This window comes from Triplophysa rosa, linkage group LG2 (genome assembly GCF_024868665.1).
Source record: "Triplophysa rosa linkage group LG2, Trosa_1v2, whole genome shotgun sequence".
Lineage (NCBI taxonomy): Eukaryota > Metazoa > Chordata > Actinopteri > Cypriniformes > Nemacheilidae > Triplophysa > Triplophysa rosa.
The window spans coordinates 26,159,066-26,177,482 of record NC_079891.1 but is presented as its reverse complement, the minus strand read 5'-3'; the positions used below and the strand labels follow the sequence as shown (position 1 = coordinate 26,177,482).

Here is an 18,417-nt window from a genome sequence, read left to right as displayed (position 1 = left end):
ACTGATTTATAGTTTTACCTTAAATTAAATACTGTATTAGTGATTTAAAAAACTAATTTCATTGTGGTTTTCCTGCCGTTAGGGGGCGGTGTGGCTCAGCCGCATGACGTCATCAAATGCACATCTTTCTCTCGACTCTGCGCTTTCAAGTGCACAAGTTAGTTTTGCAACGGTTATATCGCGAAAGTAGTAGCAAAAGTCAAGGCGGGAAGATTTGAAACTGCAGGGAAAGGTTTGAGAGGTTGTAGATGCCTATTTGTGGTTGCAATTCAAATCTGAATCTAGGAAAGCGTGTTAATATGTGCTATGCATTTCTATCTGCCAATGTATTTTGTAAATGCAAGTTTACACATTTGTGACTATTTTTCTGCAACTTCAAATTCAGAAGACAGATTTGTGAGTTTTGTCCACGAGTGCAAATCTCAACATTCAACTTCAGATTTTTATTTGACAAGTTTTCATATTGGGGCTGTGAGTGTACATTTTAGTGTACAGGTACAAATACTTACTTTACAAGTTCACAAATTAAAATCTACATGCTCTCAAGTTTAGCTACTGATTTATCTTCATAGAATATAGCGATAACTGCAGGTGAGCATGAAGACTAGTCACATCTGTGTTCTGCCTGACCTGAATACTACTAGGGAATGGGATACTGGGGAATTTTTGCAAGGACATGATAACATTCATGCTTATATGGAACTTGAGTGAGATCTCTTAAACCTCTCTCAGTTTGGACCTCACAATTGATTTCTTCATACCCCTTATCTGCTCTTATGCCAGAGAAAAATCCTTCTCATTTTCATGAAATATAGGCTTACAGCTCCTGTCACCAAAACAGTGTAATTGGATCTATTCGCTCCGCTTCAAGCGGGCCAGGTCGGTCCAGCATGGGAGTCGGGTGCTCTAACAAGGAGGCTAAAGACCACGACCTCTAGCATAGAGTATGTCGCTAGAGCACCTCTTGAGGTCGGGGAGTGAGATTTACACACTGCACAGCTCTTCACTAGCTGGCCTCCGTTACAACAGCAACCAAAGTCATTACACCACAGGCTACCCCTGCCCTCCCACCTCCAGACATCTGTTTAGAAGACCCCACATACCATCTGACTTTTTTATTAACTTCATCAAGCTTTACCAGTCGCCATTCTTACTTTCTCCAAGTCTTACCCAGGCCTTACTACCTTCTGACATTGGGGCTACATTGTTTGTCGTGTTTGCTTACTGATGGTGGTCTTGTAAAGGAAGGGAGGTGGACAGGCTTTAACTCTCCACCAGGGAACACAGCAGACTGGACACAGTAAATATCTGACAGCCTTCACAAATGGTAGCAAGATGTTGACTGAACCGAGGTGGACAGCTGTATTGGCCCAGTGCTAGAGGGTTGCCAGAGCGGCAGCTAAAGTGGGTAGGGTGGGTCAGGGTTCCAAAAGTCGAACAAGACATAAGCTGCGTCCCAATTCGCCTACTTATACTATGCACTAAAAGCATGTACTGTTTTTGTTATGGAAAAGTATATACATTTTAGTGTGTAGCAAAACAATATGCACACACTGGGACATACTAACAGGAAACAGAAGTGGCCGTTGTTGCCTAGAGAACATTGTGGCCATTAACTGTCACACACATCAAAATACCGCTCTTCTTTCCATTTAAGTATTTATTTATTCATTCATTGTTTCATATGTAATGTTAACTCTGTGATTATATTTATTAATTTAGTGACGCAACAGTTATTTAAGTTTATTAATGCAGTGGAGCGTCACTTAACTCCGCATTCTCGCGCTGAGTTGTGGGTAATATTAGCCGTTAGAGTGTGCATCATTCTGCACTTCGAATTTCTACCGGAAGTAGTAGACCATCCGGGAATCTTTGGAATACTCAACATACTACGATTTGCGACATACTAATTCTATTTTCGAATACTATTTAGGACGGATAGTATGCGAATTGGGACGCAGCAATAGACTAATTTACTACACTAGCAACACGCTATACATACTGTTAATTTCTTACGTTTTAACTGCATAAATTATGTTGCTGATGAATTGATAGTGTAAAACAAATCCTTTATATAAAATGTCAACTTTTCACCCTAAACACAACACTACGCTTACATGATTTTATCTAAAACATCAGAAACTATAATATGTAGCCTACTATCATATCGCTTGATCGACTGCTTACTGCCTCGCACTGCTAAATGCGCCATGTGTGTAGTGTCTCTGCCAATAGGAGAAAGAAACGCCCTGTTTTGGAGGGTCCGGTCCATCTCATTTTGGAGCTCTCCGGGATGCAGACATACCCCTCTCCTCAAATCGAGCCCCGATCTCCATATCAGCAGGTGGCGCTAGTACGGCACAGAAAGTGTTAAACAAACTGATTTCAACTCGAAGAGGAAGAGAAATAATCATAAGCATATCGTGTTGGCACACCGTAGTTTACTTGTTTATCGTAACAAGCAATAAGGTACTACTTTTTAATATTAAGGTATTGGTTACTCGATATAGATTTTTGAATGGACTTTATTTATAGCGTTAAGAAACAAAAAAGCACAATCTGGTCCATCAAACTTGGTAAGATTTATTTTTAACAAAACATTTTAAGTGTTGTGTTACTGTTTTTGTGGTATTGCTTTTTTAGCTTTTTAATATATTACAGGTACCACTGGAGGTAATAGTAAATCATTCACTGTATACTGTACTGTTTAACAGTACACCTGTTGTTTAACCAACTTTTTAGTTGACTGTTTTACTCTCTGTGTTTTTTAAACTGTGTATTTGCAACAATACCCTGAACTTGGATCTTTACCACATTAAGGTGTGGCCTTTTGCTTCATATTATACTAAGTGCATTGTCTTGATCTATACTAGTAACATTGGGAGTAAGATATGCCCTTGTTTCGGCAACTCGAACCTACACTGGACAAAGAACATCCGAACAAGAAAAAGCGCAAGAATAAATGGACTCCGGATGGGGACAGCCTTTCCACACTCGTTGGACTTTGTCTCCAAAGCCTAGCTGAGAACATGAAAGACATGTGGGTCAAAGATTATGCCCAGAAATACATGGACCAATATTTCTTCAGATACGTCATGGGTCCCTTCAGTTCACTACGTAAAGTTTTGAGAATTCATCATTAAGAGAAATTATCCAGCAGATCATATTCTTGAAAAATGGCATCTCATGTGAAAATGTTTTTCTTTCAGCGGGTGAGCTGCTGGATGAGCTGTTGTGTATCCTGTCTTCACGGAATCTGTTGACACGCGCAGCCCTGCATCTTCTCCTCCTCCCGCAGCTGACTTGTCTTTCTCTCAAATCCGCATGCAGCCTTGTGAATGGCAACCTTTGCTCTCTTATCCAGATACGATGCCAGGTTGAATACAGACATATTTTACAAGCCGTTTGCCCAAACATATTAATATGCTTGTTAGACTTGTAGACGCTACAACTGCTGCAAATGGTTTTTAACTCCATAAATTGAGAAGTTAACTAAGATTTTAGAGTTTAGGAGACTACGTTTTTGAAAGAAACTGATGTTTTTGGATTTATACAAATAAATATACACAGTATACACATAATTTATACAAATTAAATTATATATAATATTTTAAAATGTAATTGTTATCTGAGCAAAGTCCTTTATTTGATATTCAAGAAATCATAAGTGCAATTAAAAATGCTTGCATTGCATGTATGCAGCTTGTAATGACTAGTATGTTTACTCATTTTTCTATCTTGCACAGAATCTTCAGTCTCTGGATCTCAGTGGTGCACAGAATGTGTCGTCTTCAGTGCTGTGTGAACTGCTATGTGGCCTACACCGTCTCAATTCCCTCTCCCTGGCCGGAACCCTCTGTGATCAGAGAGTACTATCTGTGGTGAGCCGTCAATTCCCCATGCTAAAACACTTGGATGTTTCCTGATGCCTGCACCTTACCTCTGCCGGCCTGCTCCCTTTGGGCTGCCAAGTATCAAACAAGATGTCTACAAAGGCTTTAAGCAGTCTGCTTGCTTTGGATATCTGTTTGGCTGACAGTGAAGGTGATGCAGTGGCTGCTGTTGCATTCATCCTGCTTAGCTTACCCAAGCTTCATAGGTTGGCAATAGAGGGTTTGGGACAGGCTTGTGTTCTCATACAGAACAGAGAATATGAGGTGACTGAGGAGTTCACTAATCGAGAAGGGGTGCTGAGTCTAAAAGACTTATGGGCTAGGAGGATACAAGAAGACCTGTTGAAAGACAGCAGCTTTAAGAGCACAGATGGAGAGGAGAGTTTAAATTTAGAAGAACAAATAGATGAATGGTTGTCATTAGATGAAGGCCAGACTGATGAGGTAAGACAGAAAGATACAGAGACAGATGGATGCATAGGGGTTACAGAAAAAGATTATGTAAAGGATGGAGGTGTGACAACATGTCTCAGGGATGTACAAGGATTGACTCTGGATACCTTGGAGGCTGTAGGGAATGTCTGCCCTGACCTTTGTGTCCTGTCATTGGACTGTCTCCAGCGTAACGCTGACAATGAAGATAGTGCTGACAGCTTCAAACAGGCAGCCGTTTTAGCCAGAGGACTTGGTAGGTGTTCTGGCCAGCTACGCTGCCTTTCTCTTCAGTTTGCTGGTCTGATGTCTGATTTAGTTCCAGCGCTTCAAGCTGCAGGCTCACACCTGCTCTCGCTCACTCTGGAAGGGATTATAGCTGATGGACACACTCCTTTACTGGAGCTCATTCATGCCTGTCCAAGACTCACCTCTCTCACTATTCATTTAGACCTACCCAGCACTAACTGGGAGGGAAATGATGATGATGACGAAGAGGAGGGTGAAGATGAAGTCCTTAATAATCTGCCATGTATTCCAAATCTCCGGTCTCTCAAACTAAAGTAAGTTAAATTACATGTTAATTATTTTTGTCAATCTTACTCAACTTTATACTGACATTTGTAGCAATAAAACGTGTTGACATTTCCCACCAACAGCTTTTTCATGGATGAACAACGCATGATGCCTGCACTACGTTGGAGGTCTCTGAAAGGGGTGCTGTGGGCATTAATCAGGGGCGCTTCACTCCTTCAGAAGCTCTCACTAATTGCTGTTCCCTGTCGATTGGACCCTGTGTTCAAACTTGTCTTGAACCATCTGGCCAAACCCCTCGGTGCTTTAGATAGTCCCCCACTGCACTGCCTTAGATCTCTTGGCCTGAACCGGTCAGATATCACCATGGAGACAGTAGTTAATTTAGTAAATACTTGTACACGCTTGTCTAGTTTAGATTTGAGTGGCTGCTGGGCATTGACTTTGAGCAAAATTACGAAGTTACAAAGCAAATCCAAAAGGAGGCGCCATACGCTGCAAATAACATGGACTTGAGCTGGGACAGACAAGGCCTTGCATTTACATTTATGGGAGAATGTTGAATTATATGCTATTGTTAAGGCTGACCAGTGATATCTTTTAACATAACTATTAGGCAAGACGTAAACAGCAGTGATCCAGAAGTACTTCCTCTTACAGTTTTGTAACACTACACCATTGTTAGAAAAATACAACCAACAGAACATTTACATAATTTAGACAATTATATATGTGAAATAAAAAACCTAAAGTATTTCTGCACCACGGTTGCTTATGTCTTGCAAAATGGTCTATAACAGTGATCCTCAACAGGGGCGTTGTGGCTAACAAGGGGGCTCCAGCTGACTTTCAAGGGGACCTCAATGGGGATGACTAATATTTTAAAATTAGACCAAAAAAATAAGCATTGAAATACAATTACAAAAAGAGATATTTCTTATTATTTGTTTATTCTGATGAATAAACATTTCCAGTTAATGTCGAGCTCTAAAATATTTTATTGGGTAGAAATTTTGAGTTTAGTGAGTGAGAGGGGGGCCTTTGAATATTGTTAAAAACAGTAGGGGGCTGTGGAGTCAAAAATGTTAAGAAACCCTGGTCTACAGGACCTACCAAAGAAATTATGATTCCATGTTATTATTGCAGGGTTAATAGCTTTCCTGTAGCTCAGTGGTAAGAGCATTGCGTTAACAACGCAAGGTTGTGGGAACGATCCCAGTGATTGCACATGCCTATGTATAAATGTATAGGATAAAGCAATGTAAGTTGCTTTGGATAAAAGTGTCTGCCAAATGCGTAAATGTAATTTATATTACAAACAAATTTAATTCAATTAAATGCATGTAACCATTTGTGAGAGATTCATTTTTACAGTTTTGTGGTGCCTTTTATTTATATAGCACTTTTCAAGACAGATATCTGAAAACGGTTAAATAATATTAGTTGTCATGCACTGTAAAAATCCTATCCTATCCAAATTTCTATATCCTAATACTACTACTACTACTACTACTACTACTAACCAATTTTAAGCACATTCCTAGTCTGTTAATGATCTAAAATGCTAAGAAACTTACATAATCGATCACAAGATCTTTTTTCTTGTATGTTACAACTTTAAAGCCATACGGTGTTTTAATGTTTCTGCACTTGTGTTGGAGTAATTAAATATCTCTTTACAATAAATAAGGGGTGTAAAACTTTTGTTTTGCATTGATGTATTTAGTTATACATTACTTTAGACGAGAAGAAAAATAAATACGCTTGGCAAAGTATTTATAGGCTAAGTTTTCACAAATGTTTTGTTCATTCAGCAACTCGCGCCTTATTTTGTAGGTGTTCTCGAATCCACGTCTTGCTCATGAATATGAATAACGTATGTGTCTCTACGCCAATCGGCCTGCGAAGCGTCACGTACGTAATTCATATTCATGAGCAAAACGTTTGACGTAAAGGCTTCACAAACCTCCTGGCGGGAGGAAGACGGGTCCGCGCACTGTCACTCGATAGATACATTTTGAACAATTATGTCTCGTCTTCTTAACTGTATCGTAGCAGTTTGTCCCGACATGGGAATAGGGAAAAATGGAAATCTGCCCTGGCACCCAGTAAGATTAAGGTGAGGTTGTTTTAAGCCTGGCTTTTTATTTCTTGCTAGCTGGCAAGCTAATGTTCTGTTCCAAGTGTTTGGTTTTATATTTTTAGTATTTTACGCTTTGCATATTTCGACTATTTACAAATAAATTAAATGAATCTATAAAGACCAACGATGACAGAAGGAAGAATTTTAGCTAAACATTCGTCTGAAACTGAAAGGATAACGCCTATAGTCGACAGCCGTAACATGACTCTATAGGTCTTTGCTTGACCTTTGTTCTGGAGTCAGTTAGAAATAACCATATTCAGCATATTTACCAAACTGATAAAGCAAAACATATTCTTAACTGTAAACAAACAAGCTTGCTCAACTCTCGTCTCTTGGCATTCAGTAATCTTTATGTTTCCTTTATCTTTCCAGTAATGAATTTAAGCACTTTCAGCGGATGACCATGACCCCTTCAGTGGAGGGTAATATACTCAATTGTTCAGCCTTCCTTAATCATAGCTCTTATAAAGCAAATTTACTTGCCACATTTTAGTCTTGTTCTGAAATGTAACTTAACGCTGGATTGTTTGACCTTTTTTTAACTGAGTGTCTGTGTCCCATGTCAGGTAAAAAGAATGCAGTGGTCATGGGCAGAAAGACCTGGTTCTCTATTCCTGCAGCTAACAGACCCCTAAAGAACAGAATCAACATAGTTCTCAGCAGAGAACTCAAGTAAGTTTTTACTTTGTTCATGTACTAATGCACTATACTGTCTAACTAAATATTAAAATATATATTTTTTTTATATCATCTGCTGTGCAGGACAGCCCCAGAGGGAGCTCACTATCTTGCTTCAGACTTCAGTTCTGCCCTAAATCTATTAGACAGCCCTGAACTCGAAAAAGAACTGGACCAGGTTTGGATAATTGGCGGCAGCGCTCTGTACAAGGTTTGTGAAAAGTGTAATAAAATCTAATCAAATAAGTTTTATTATCACAGTGTTAAAATGTGCTAAATTTGCACCAAAATCCAACATGACATTTCTGTTATTACTGAATTTGCATATAAAAAGGTTCACATAATGCATTCAAAATTTTCTGTATTTTATATATTGTCATGTTGTATAATAATACTCGATTTGAGGGTAAAATTGTCTGCTTAATCTGTCACATGTCTGCAACATCATACATATACAGATGCACACCAACACTCGCCACAGTTATATCTCAGCTGCATAGTCCAGGGCCCGTATTTCTTAAAGTGCCATTTTGCCATCTTAAGTGCTGAGAATTCATGAAATGTACTCCTACTTCCAAACTTAAGTATAAAAGCAAGATACCAAATTTCTTAAAGCTAAGAATCACTCTTACTCTCCCAATTATTTAAAGGGGTCATTTGGCGCGGACACGTGTTTTTCTGTGTCTTTGTTGTGTTATAAGAGCTGGGCAGATCTGGGCCCGTATTTATCAAGCTTGCAAGAACACTGCTAAGAATTGACTTGAGAGTAAAAACATTATTGGCTCAAAGCTGTGCTTAAAGGGATCATATGGTGCTAATATATATTTTTCTGTGTCTTTGGTGTGTTATAAGTTGCCCATGCATGTATTAGACACGTAAAATTGCAAAAAGTAAAGTGTCGGAACAAAAGATGCATTCTATCTAAAAGCGAATGCTCACCCTGACCTGCCTGAAACGCCTCGTGTAACCACAACCCCACAAATCTACATCATTTCGTGGTCTGATTTGACTAAGACCGCCCAAATGTATACGCAAGTAAGGTGAGCGTACCTGTCAGTACAATTGCTTTGGAACCCGATGTTCCAAATATGGTAAGAGGCGTTACATTTCCGTCACATGCTTGCAGTATTCCACCAAACACTATGCACTGGTTAACTGGCCAATCATAGCACACCTTGCTTTTCAGAGCTATGATCTTTGTAAAAAATTGCGTGTTTCAGAGAGGCGAGGCAAAGAGGAGATACAAACATGCGCACGGTGTGTGGAAAATACAGCGTTTTTGAACCTTAAATCGTGTATACACTAGGGCTGTGCGATTTGGGGAAAATATCTAATTGCGATATTTTTGACAGACATTGCGATTGCGATTTGATTTGCGATTTTAACTTTTCTAATTCAAGCTTCAATTCAATATTGTTGTGTGGAGCACAGTATGGGTATAGTTACCCTGAAAGAAAACAACAAAAATAAAAACATTTAATTGTTTCCATTAAAACCATTACAAAATTAATTTTTGTAGTGTGCTTTGGGCATTATTCAAATAGGGCTTACTGTTGTTCAATTGGTTCCCAACTTCCAGATTACATCACACCAATAGAATCCAAATACCAGTGTACACTATTATAGTTTCCATTAAAACAAATACAACTCCCATTGTAACCCTTAAATCCATAACATTTTCTATTGTGTTAGTGAATTATTAAAATAGTTCATAGTTTACATAGGCTGATTTATTATTGTTTAAGTATGTGGGATTTTTTAAAACAAGTAAAAAATGTGCTGAATGTTTAATTTCATCCAAGTGAAATTAGCAAAACAGTTAGATAGAATTTACATTTGTTTGAAACGCGGAGCTAGGCGTGAGTTGACACAGGGTGCGCGCGTGCGTCAAGCCTCGTCCATATTGCCAGATGCCCGAGCCGTATGGCGGTATGCGCGTCAAGTTTAAACGGCTCGTCCGCGAGACGCGCAACGCGGGGAAGAGTTGCGCGAGTATGACACAGGCTGTGTGTGCGGTCTTCTGAATTGGACGGTTCTTTAGTATTTATTTGCCTAATGATCGATCTGACTCTGCAGATGCCATAATAACACACACTGTCTCTCTCCTGCCTTCTGTATGTTTTTTTTTTTTAATGACGGACGTTTATGCAGTTGGCTGGGGCAGTGCTGATTAGGCATAATGGAGGTGCGCTCACTCTGTTGGTTAGCAAGAATGCCACTCAAAGCGGGCTTGGAACAGACGCGTTTCCTATTTTTCACATCGCTTCCACATCGCAGCCTCTTGCGATTAGCAAATCGCAACGTCTCACATCGCGATTGCGATTCGATTTCGATTAATCGTTCAGCCCTAGTATACACATTGCATTACATCTAAAACAAACCATAATATTCGTTTTAGCCCTGTCATATGACCCCTTTAAGACAGCTCGAGAGGTCTCTCAAGTGCTTAGGAGTTGCTGCTAGGGGCTTGTGAGGGCGCTGAGGACACAGAGAAATGTGGTGGACAGAGGGATTGGCCAATGGAACCATATCATTCCACATTATACGCATAAATTCGGTACTCCCCTGCTGCGTAATTGCGGGTGGCACTTTTTTAAAGTATGAATTTGCGAAAGGCATTTATTAATGAAACAACATCTACACATCATTTTTCATTATCAAATTTATACATTTAACAAACATCTTTGTGCGCAAGATAAAAGGGATGAAGTCCGTACATGTCATTAATGCGTACATTCAGTTATGCTCTATGGATCATCAGTACTGTTGCGCGTTCTCGTTATGCTGTATTGTTCTGGTATGTGGGATTTCACACGCAAGAAAAGATTTATACTGAATATAACATTGCATTTAAAGCCAAACTACTAGTATTATTAAGTACTACTAAAAACAAATTTCAGCACCGGTTTCAAATGAGTATTTAAGAAATGGTGGAAACGTGTTTATCTTTAATTTCCAATGTCTATATCATAATGTATTCTCTTGAAAAGTCTTTATTGTCATGTGTTGAATATAAACTCCTTTTAGGAATTTCACCATTCAACGTGAAAGTATCAGAGAATATTCTTCAATATGGAAATCTATTCAGTGATTGGTCCATGCCAGTGTCATCCAAAATCCTGTTTGCGGCACAGCAAAGTGTCGTAAATCATCTCTAAGCCTGACACTTAAGATTTAGTCCTACACTCCACTTAAATTACGACTGAGCTGCTTTATAACTAACTTTTAAAGGGGTCATATGACACGGCTAAAATGAATATTATCGTTTCTGAAATAATGCAATGTGTATACACGATTTAAGGTTCAAAAACGCTGTATTTTCCACATACCGTGCATGTTTGTATCTCCTCTTTGCCTCGCCTCTCTGAAACGCTCTGATTTTTTACAAAGCTCATCGCTCTGAAAAGCGAGGTGTGCTATGATTGGCCAGTTAACCAGTGTGTAGTGATTGGTCGAATACTGCAAGCGTGTGATGGAAATGTAACGCCTCTTACCATATTTGGAACTTCAGGCTCCTAAGCAATTGTACTGACAGGTACGCCCACCTTACTTGCGTATACATTTGGGCGGTCTTATCATATCATACCATATAGGTTGTGGTTACACGAGGCGTTTCAGGCAGGTCTGGGTGAGAATTTGCTTTTAGATAGAATGCATCTTTTGTTCCGACACTTTATTTTTTGCAATTTTACGTCTCTAATACATGCATGGGCAACTTATAACACACCAAAGACACAGTAAAATATGTATTAGCGCCATATGACCCCTTTAAGCGCAGCTTTGAGCCAATAATGTTTTTACTCTCAAGTCAATTCTTAGCAGTGTTCTTGCAAGCTTGATAAATACGGGCCCAGATCTGCCCAGCTCTCTAACCAGTTGTTATGGAAACTGCCTCAAGGCAAATTATACAAAAGACTCTTCCCTCATGGTCCTTCATTCTCATACATCACTCTTTTGATACCTTGCACAACATAACCAGACAAAATGTTTGTGTGTGTTTATGGTGTCTTCTGCAGGAGGTGATGGAGAGCCCGGGTCCCAGGTGTCTTTTTGTAACACGGGTCCTCAAGCAGTTTGACTGTGACACATTTTTGCCTGATATTAACATGGATAAGTACAAGCTTTTGCCTGAGTGAGTGCTCTTAGCTTTTTCCACTTCTAAAAGCTATATGCATATAGTTGCAACATATAGTTTCAAAATATCAGTTTTGAAAGCACGCAAAATATAATACACTACAGCTAAATAAAATAAAACAATGACAAAGCTTGGCATAAAACAATGGCATAACGTACATCTTCGAAACATTACTTTGTTTTTATAGTAATTATTCAGGGCATAAAACAAAAGCAGTGAGATTTTTTTTAACATTCTTATCAAGAAGTGCATTGGAATGTTAAAAGTATCCCATGCCACCTCTCTAGAACAACTAGTATTTTTTGTTTTGTTTTTTAATTAGAATTTGGTGCAAAAGTACTACTACTATCGACATTTCTAGTTGTATACATCATCAAAAATGTTTACTCACTATGTTGTTTATTATAAACCATATGAGTTTTAAATANATAAAATTTTCATTTTTCTCAAGTTCTGATACTGGCATATACAGATATGCTGTATGCTTGTAAAAGTGTTTAATAAAAAACAAAGAATAAAACACGGACACTGAGCAGTGGTTTTATTAACAAGGCAGGACCTTTTTACATTCGTGTCTGTGTCCTTGAATAAACTGTCATTTATGGATTTATTGGCACTGGAACAGACACATATTCTGTATTGCATATCCCAGAGTGAATTGTGAAGAGAGTTCAATGAGAAAAGCCCTCTTGTTATGTAAAAGTGGCAATCTAGCATCAAAGGTAGACTGTGCCACAAATGTCACATCTCTCAGGGCACACAGTAAGCATTTAAAGAGTAGTTAAAATGGACTCAGAATGTTAACGTGCTGTTTCATCTAACAAAGACCAACAGAATGTACTGATTTGTTATTTGATCTCTTTTGTTATTCGTATTTTGGTCTTTTGATACTAGTCTGCTCAGAGCTACCGCTCAATAGTAGTCAAAACGATTAAAATGGCACAGTCAGCATCTATGCCAGTGAATGAAAGTTGACAAAAATCAATTTTAAGAACTCTAATAATTAATTGTTTGTGTATGTTTCCTTATGTTCTAAGTCTAAGATCGTGTAAAATCAGTCCTGTCAAGAATTGCAAAATGTCTTATTGTGCTTTCTTGTTTCTTTTTTTCTGTTCAGGAGCGCACGTCTCTCTCTCTCTCTCTCTCTCTCTCTCTCTCTCTCTCTCTCTCTCTGCGCTGGTTGCTAGTTGATCGTTTCTCGAGTCATGTTCGGTAAAATTATTCGGCCATTTCACATATTCGGCCGAATACCGAACATGCGTTTTTTGCTATTTTCGGCCGAATATATTCGGTGGCCGAACATTCGGTGCATCCCTAGTTTTAAATAATTAAATTTTCATTTTTCTCAAGTTCTGATACTCATACCATATAGGTTGTGGTTACACGAGGCGTTTCAGGCAGGTCTGGGTGAGAATTTGCTTTTAGATAGAATGCATCTTTTGTTCCGACACTTTATTTTTTGCAATTTTACGTCTCTAATACATGCATGGGCAACTTATAACACACCAAAGACACAGAAAAATATGTATTAGCGCCATATGACCCCTTTAAGCGCAGCTTTGAGCCAATAATGTTTTTACTCTCAAGTCAATTCTTAGCAGTGTTCTTGCAAGCTTGATAAATACGGGCCCAGATCTGCCCAGCTCTCTAACCAGTTGTTATGGAAACTGCCTCAAGGCAAATTATACAAAAGACTCTTCCCTCATGGTCCTTCATTCTCATACATCACTCTTTTGATACCTTGCACAACATAACCAGACAAAATGTTTGTGTGTGTTTATGGTGTTTTCTGCAGGAGGTGATGGAGAGCCCGGGTCCCAGGTGTCTTTTTGTAACACGGGTCCTCAAGCAGTTTGACTGTGACACATTTTTGCCTGATATTAACATGGATAAGTACAAGCTTTTGCCTGAGTGAGTGCTCTTAGCTTTTTCCACTTCTAAAAGCTATATGCATATAGTTGCAACATATAGTTTCAAAATATCAGTTTTGAAAGCACGCAAAATATAATACACTACAGCTAAATAAAATAAAACAATGACAAAGCTTGGCATAAAACAATGGCATAACGTACATCTTCGAAACATTACTTTGTTTTTATAGTAATTATTCAGGGCATAAAACAAAAGCAGTGAGATTTTTTTTAACATTCTTATCAAGAAGTGCATTGGAATGTTAAAAGTATCCCATGCCACCTCTCTAGAACAACTAGTATTTTTTGTTTTGTTTTTTAATTAGAATTTGGTGCAAAAGTACTACTACTATCGACATTTCTAGTTGTATACATCATCAAAAATGTTTACTCACTATGTTGTTTATTATAAACCATATGAGTTTTAAATAATAAAATTTTCATTTTTCTCAAGTTCTGATACTGGCATATACAGATATGCTGTATGCTTGTAAAGTGTTTAATAAAAAACAAGAATAAAACACTGACACTGAGCAGTGGTTTTATTAACAAGGCAGGACCTTTTTACATTCGTGTCTGTGTCCTTGAATAAACTGTCATTTATGGATTTATTGGCACTGGAACAGACATATTCTGTATTGCATATCCAGAGTGAATTGTGAAGAGAGTTCAATGAGAAAAGCCCTCTTGTTATGTAAAAGTGGCATCTAGCATCAAAGGTAGACTGTGCCAAATGTCACATCTCTCAGGCACACAGTAAGCATTTAAAGAGTAGTTAAATGGACTCAGAATGTTAACGTGCTGTTTCATCTAACAAAGACCAACAGAATGTACTGATTTGTTATTTGATCTCTTTTGTTATTCGTATTTTGGTCTTTTGATACTAGTCTGCTCAGAGCTACCGCTCAATAGTAGTCAAAACGATTAAATGGCACAGTCAGCATCTATGCCAGTGAATGAAAGTTGACAAAATCAATTTTAAGAACTCTAATATTAATTGTTTGTGTATGTTTCCTTATGTTCTAAGTCTAAGATCGTGTAAAATCAGTCCTGTCAAGAATTGCAAATGTCTTATTGTGCTTTCTTGTTTCTTTTTTTCTGTTCAGGTTCCCAGCGGTTCCCACAGGCTTGCAGGAGGAGAATGGCATTCAGTACACGTTTGAAGTGTATGAAGGCACTGACCACTAAAGAGGAGCTTATAAATAGGATGTTAAGGTTTGAGATGGGTCACCTAGTGGGTAGTGTTTTTGGTCTGACACATTGCTGGTGATACATTTATGGGAGACAAGTTTGAATCTAGCTTTTCCTATTACCACTTTCTTCATGGAATTTCATGTCATCTCCCACTATTGTATTTGTGGCAAAAGCACAAAATTCCATGTTAAGATATAATGATGTACCAGTCAGGATGTTTGTATTTTATCATTTTTATTTTTGGACATTTGCAGAAAATGCACAGGTAGTGAATAGGAGACAATTAAAAGGTAAAAGAGAGAGAGAGTGAGAGAGAGAGAGGAGGGTAAAGGTGCAGGCTGGACCCAAAACCCAGAGCAGTCCGGAGTTAAACCTGTCTTCCATAAGCACAATAACTCAATGTGTCAGTCTGCTAACTGCTATAGGCCAAACTACCATTAATCAAGTTTGTACAAGTTTATATTCCTTTGTCATTGTTTCAAATATTCAGAAGTGAATTTTTATCCCAATAAATTGTCTTTTCTACATCTGCTATCCACTTAATTATTCTTCATCTCTTCAACTAAGAAAAGACAACCAGCTCATCTCCATATCCAATAGAAACTGAAGTGTCTGCTGTTAAGCCAGCCCCAAGATCTATCTACCCACATGAATATGGATGTATTTTGTCTTGGCTGACTGACAAAGGTTCTTACATAGTTTAGGAAAGGGTGACACTGTTGTAGCGTGTTTAGTCTCTCACCCACACAAACTCCTTCACGGTGTCCATTTTAAAAGCCAAGTGCTGCAATCATACACAGCCTTTTTCAGCTGATTGGTTTCTGGTATATCAGCCTAATGTACTACGTATGTTAACCACCAGGCTGCTATAAACTTGACTAGAATTACAATTACCCACCATGCGCACCTTGTGTGTACGCTAAGTAGCACTTGCATTTATTTTCAAGTGATTTGCGTGCTCACACTTCATTATTGTGTGCAGGGACGTACCACGAAAGAAAGATTAGACCATGGTTTTGTAGAGTAAGGCGTTGCATAAGAAGAATCACAGATTTATTATCTCAATAAAATGATTATAAATAAAAAATATATATATAAATAAAAATCTCAATAAAATGATTTATCCTAGACATCGATGAGATTACACAGAGCAACACAAAAGATATTTTGAAGAATATTGGTAACCGAAAGTGAATGAGTACCGGTAACCAACGATCTTCAAATATTTTCTTTTGTGCAAAGAAATTCGTACAGGTTTGAAAAGACAAGAGGCTGAAATGATGAAGGAGCTTTCATTTTTGGGTGAACTATCAGTATTCTGCCCAGAAATCTTAAAATGTCTCCATTAGAATTTCAGAAGAAATCAAAGAAACTGAGCTCAGATTTGCTAAGTATGAAGATTTCTCATCAAATTTACCCAAATTTAGGTTATTTTACATATACAATCTAAATCTTTTAGCTACACACTCTTACACCGTGTCTACACCGGATGCGATAAGACATTAGAATCGCTTTGGAACTCATTATAATTAAAAATTTTGTCCACACTGGATGCGGCGCAGCTGTCATGTCATGTTGCGCCTGTCGCGTCCGGTGTAGATGCGGTGTTAATGTATTTTAACAGTTGTCTCATTTCTGTTATTTTTATTTCTTAAGATGTTTCTGTAACACTTAACATAAAGCATATACAGTATGTATAATGCATTATAAAAGTAGTTTTAATGTATTAATTATGCCTTGTAATGCACCTTATAATGCATTCTAAAAATGTTATTACTTAAATGAAACATAAATGACAGTTGATCACAGAACTATGATAAAATTGTCCTTCGGGCTGTTGCTGCATGTATCATGTCAAAGAAATATAATCCTATCCTTCATTTATTTTATATCTAATTTTAAGGGATAAATTGTGAGAATGCCACCTAACCCTAAAATTAACCCTCTACACACTAAAACTTAATTGACAAGACTGTTGATCTGGGAACATTTCTAACTTGATGAAATCAAGTGGAAAACTATTTCAAACATTTGCCTTTTTTTGCTTTTATCCAAAGACCCAGAGCCGGCCCAAGGCATAAGCGAACTAAGCGGCTGCTTAGGGCCCCCCGTGGCCACCAGGGGCCCCCCAAGACTCTAAATATATATATATATATATATATATATATGTTTATATATTATTTCAGTGGATATGGGTAATGATACAAAATGCATTATTCAATGAAAAAAAACCCACAATATTATGTTAACGGGCTGCTGCAGCAGGATGCATGCACAGCTAGTGTATGACTGAGACGTAAAGTTGATTGAAGAATTTCAACTCAATAATGTCACAAAAAAGGACATATCCTTATGGTGCAGAAAAAAAACAATAGCTTTGAAATCTTTATATATTATAATACACAACATATTACTTTGCTGGTTTTAAAAATAACTTTCATGGATTATATTTCTGTAATAAAAATAAGCTTCTGTTTTATAACTTTGGTACTGATAACAGTTTAACATTACCTAAATTAGCCTACCTTTGGGGTCTTTGCTATTATATTCCAGTATCATTATGCCTCAATGTTTTAGGTGTACAGATGGCTTGCTGCGGTGCTGTGTTATATAGTTTGACGTTAAAATAACTGCTGTTTGTTGTTGTTGAAATAGCTTTTTTAATGTTAAAATAACATTCTGTTCATTCAACAACGAAGCTTTTCCAAACTCAAACTGATCAAAAACTATTTGAGATCTTCCTTGGCTCAAGAAATACTGAGTGGACTTTAATTAGTATTAATAACAAAATTGCCCGTCAGATATCTTATAGTGATATCATAAACGACTTTGCCTCCAGAAAAGCCAGGAAACACAAATTCTAAGGAGGAAAGTGGAATATTGAGACGGTATGTAAAGTTGAGTTAGTTTGTCTAAAATAAAGTGTTTATTTTAGAAACCTATTTTCATTTTTTCATTACAATTGTATTTATTTTTCATATAAGAAGATCCTGTTTGTATTTGATTTTATTTGTACTTGATTACTTTATATTTTATTCTTGAACCACCTTGTTACAGATCCATCTGATCTGTTCATTTTGTTATTTTATTATTTAGTTTAATATTTTCCATTTAAATTTATTTTTTATATAAAAATATACTTTTTATTTTAAGTAATTTTATTTGTAGTTGATTGTATTGCACTATTTGCACGTTGCTAATTTTTCTAACCAAAAGTAATTAAAGTGGTTAACATGTTTACAGTAAATGCATTGTCTACTGGTTTATTTAGCTAATTTTCAGTACACCACATTAAGTATGCCAATTGATACTGCAAAACTTTGAATGTTAAAGTGCAAATTAACACCTGACCACTCCTGTGGGTTTGCTACTGTTACAATTAAAATCCGTGGAAGGGTAAAAACATATGATGTAAGGAACACAGCTACAACAAATAAAATTGATAATGGGTGTTTTAGATTTATAGTGTGCGAATAATCAAGGATTGACAATAAT

At 37.5% G+C, this 18,417-nt stretch overlaps 2 protein-coding genes across 2 annotated transcripts; both read left to right on the top strand.

The window, feature by feature from the left end:
• Positions 1–2,246: 2,246 nt before the first annotated feature.
• si:ch211-214j8.12 (uncharacterized protein LOC100000539 homolog) lies at positions 2,247–6,704 on the top strand. Its single transcript, XM_057360565.1, is given in 5 exon segments — positions 2,247–2,469; positions 2,874–3,117; positions 3,210–3,376; positions 3,747–4,888; positions 4,985–6,704. Coding segments are annotated over 4 exon segments (1,926 nt in total). The 5' UTR covers positions 2,247–2,469; positions 2,874–2,891; the 3' UTR covers positions 5,376–6,704.
• A 99-nt stretch (positions 6,705–6,803) lies between these two features.
• Positions 6,804–17,973, top strand: dhfr (dihydrofolate reductase). Its single transcript, XM_057360622.1, has 6 exons — positions 6,804–6,978; positions 7,378–7,427; positions 7,572–7,677; positions 7,768–7,894; positions 11,700–11,815; positions 14,835–17,973. The coding sequence occupies exons 1-6, from the start codon at positions 6,887–6,889 to the stop codon at positions 14,914–14,916; spliced, it is 573 nt and encodes a 190-aa protein (XP_057216605.1). The 5' UTR covers positions 6,804–6,886; the 3' UTR covers positions 14,917–17,973.
• Positions 17,974–18,417: the final 444 nt, after the last annotated feature.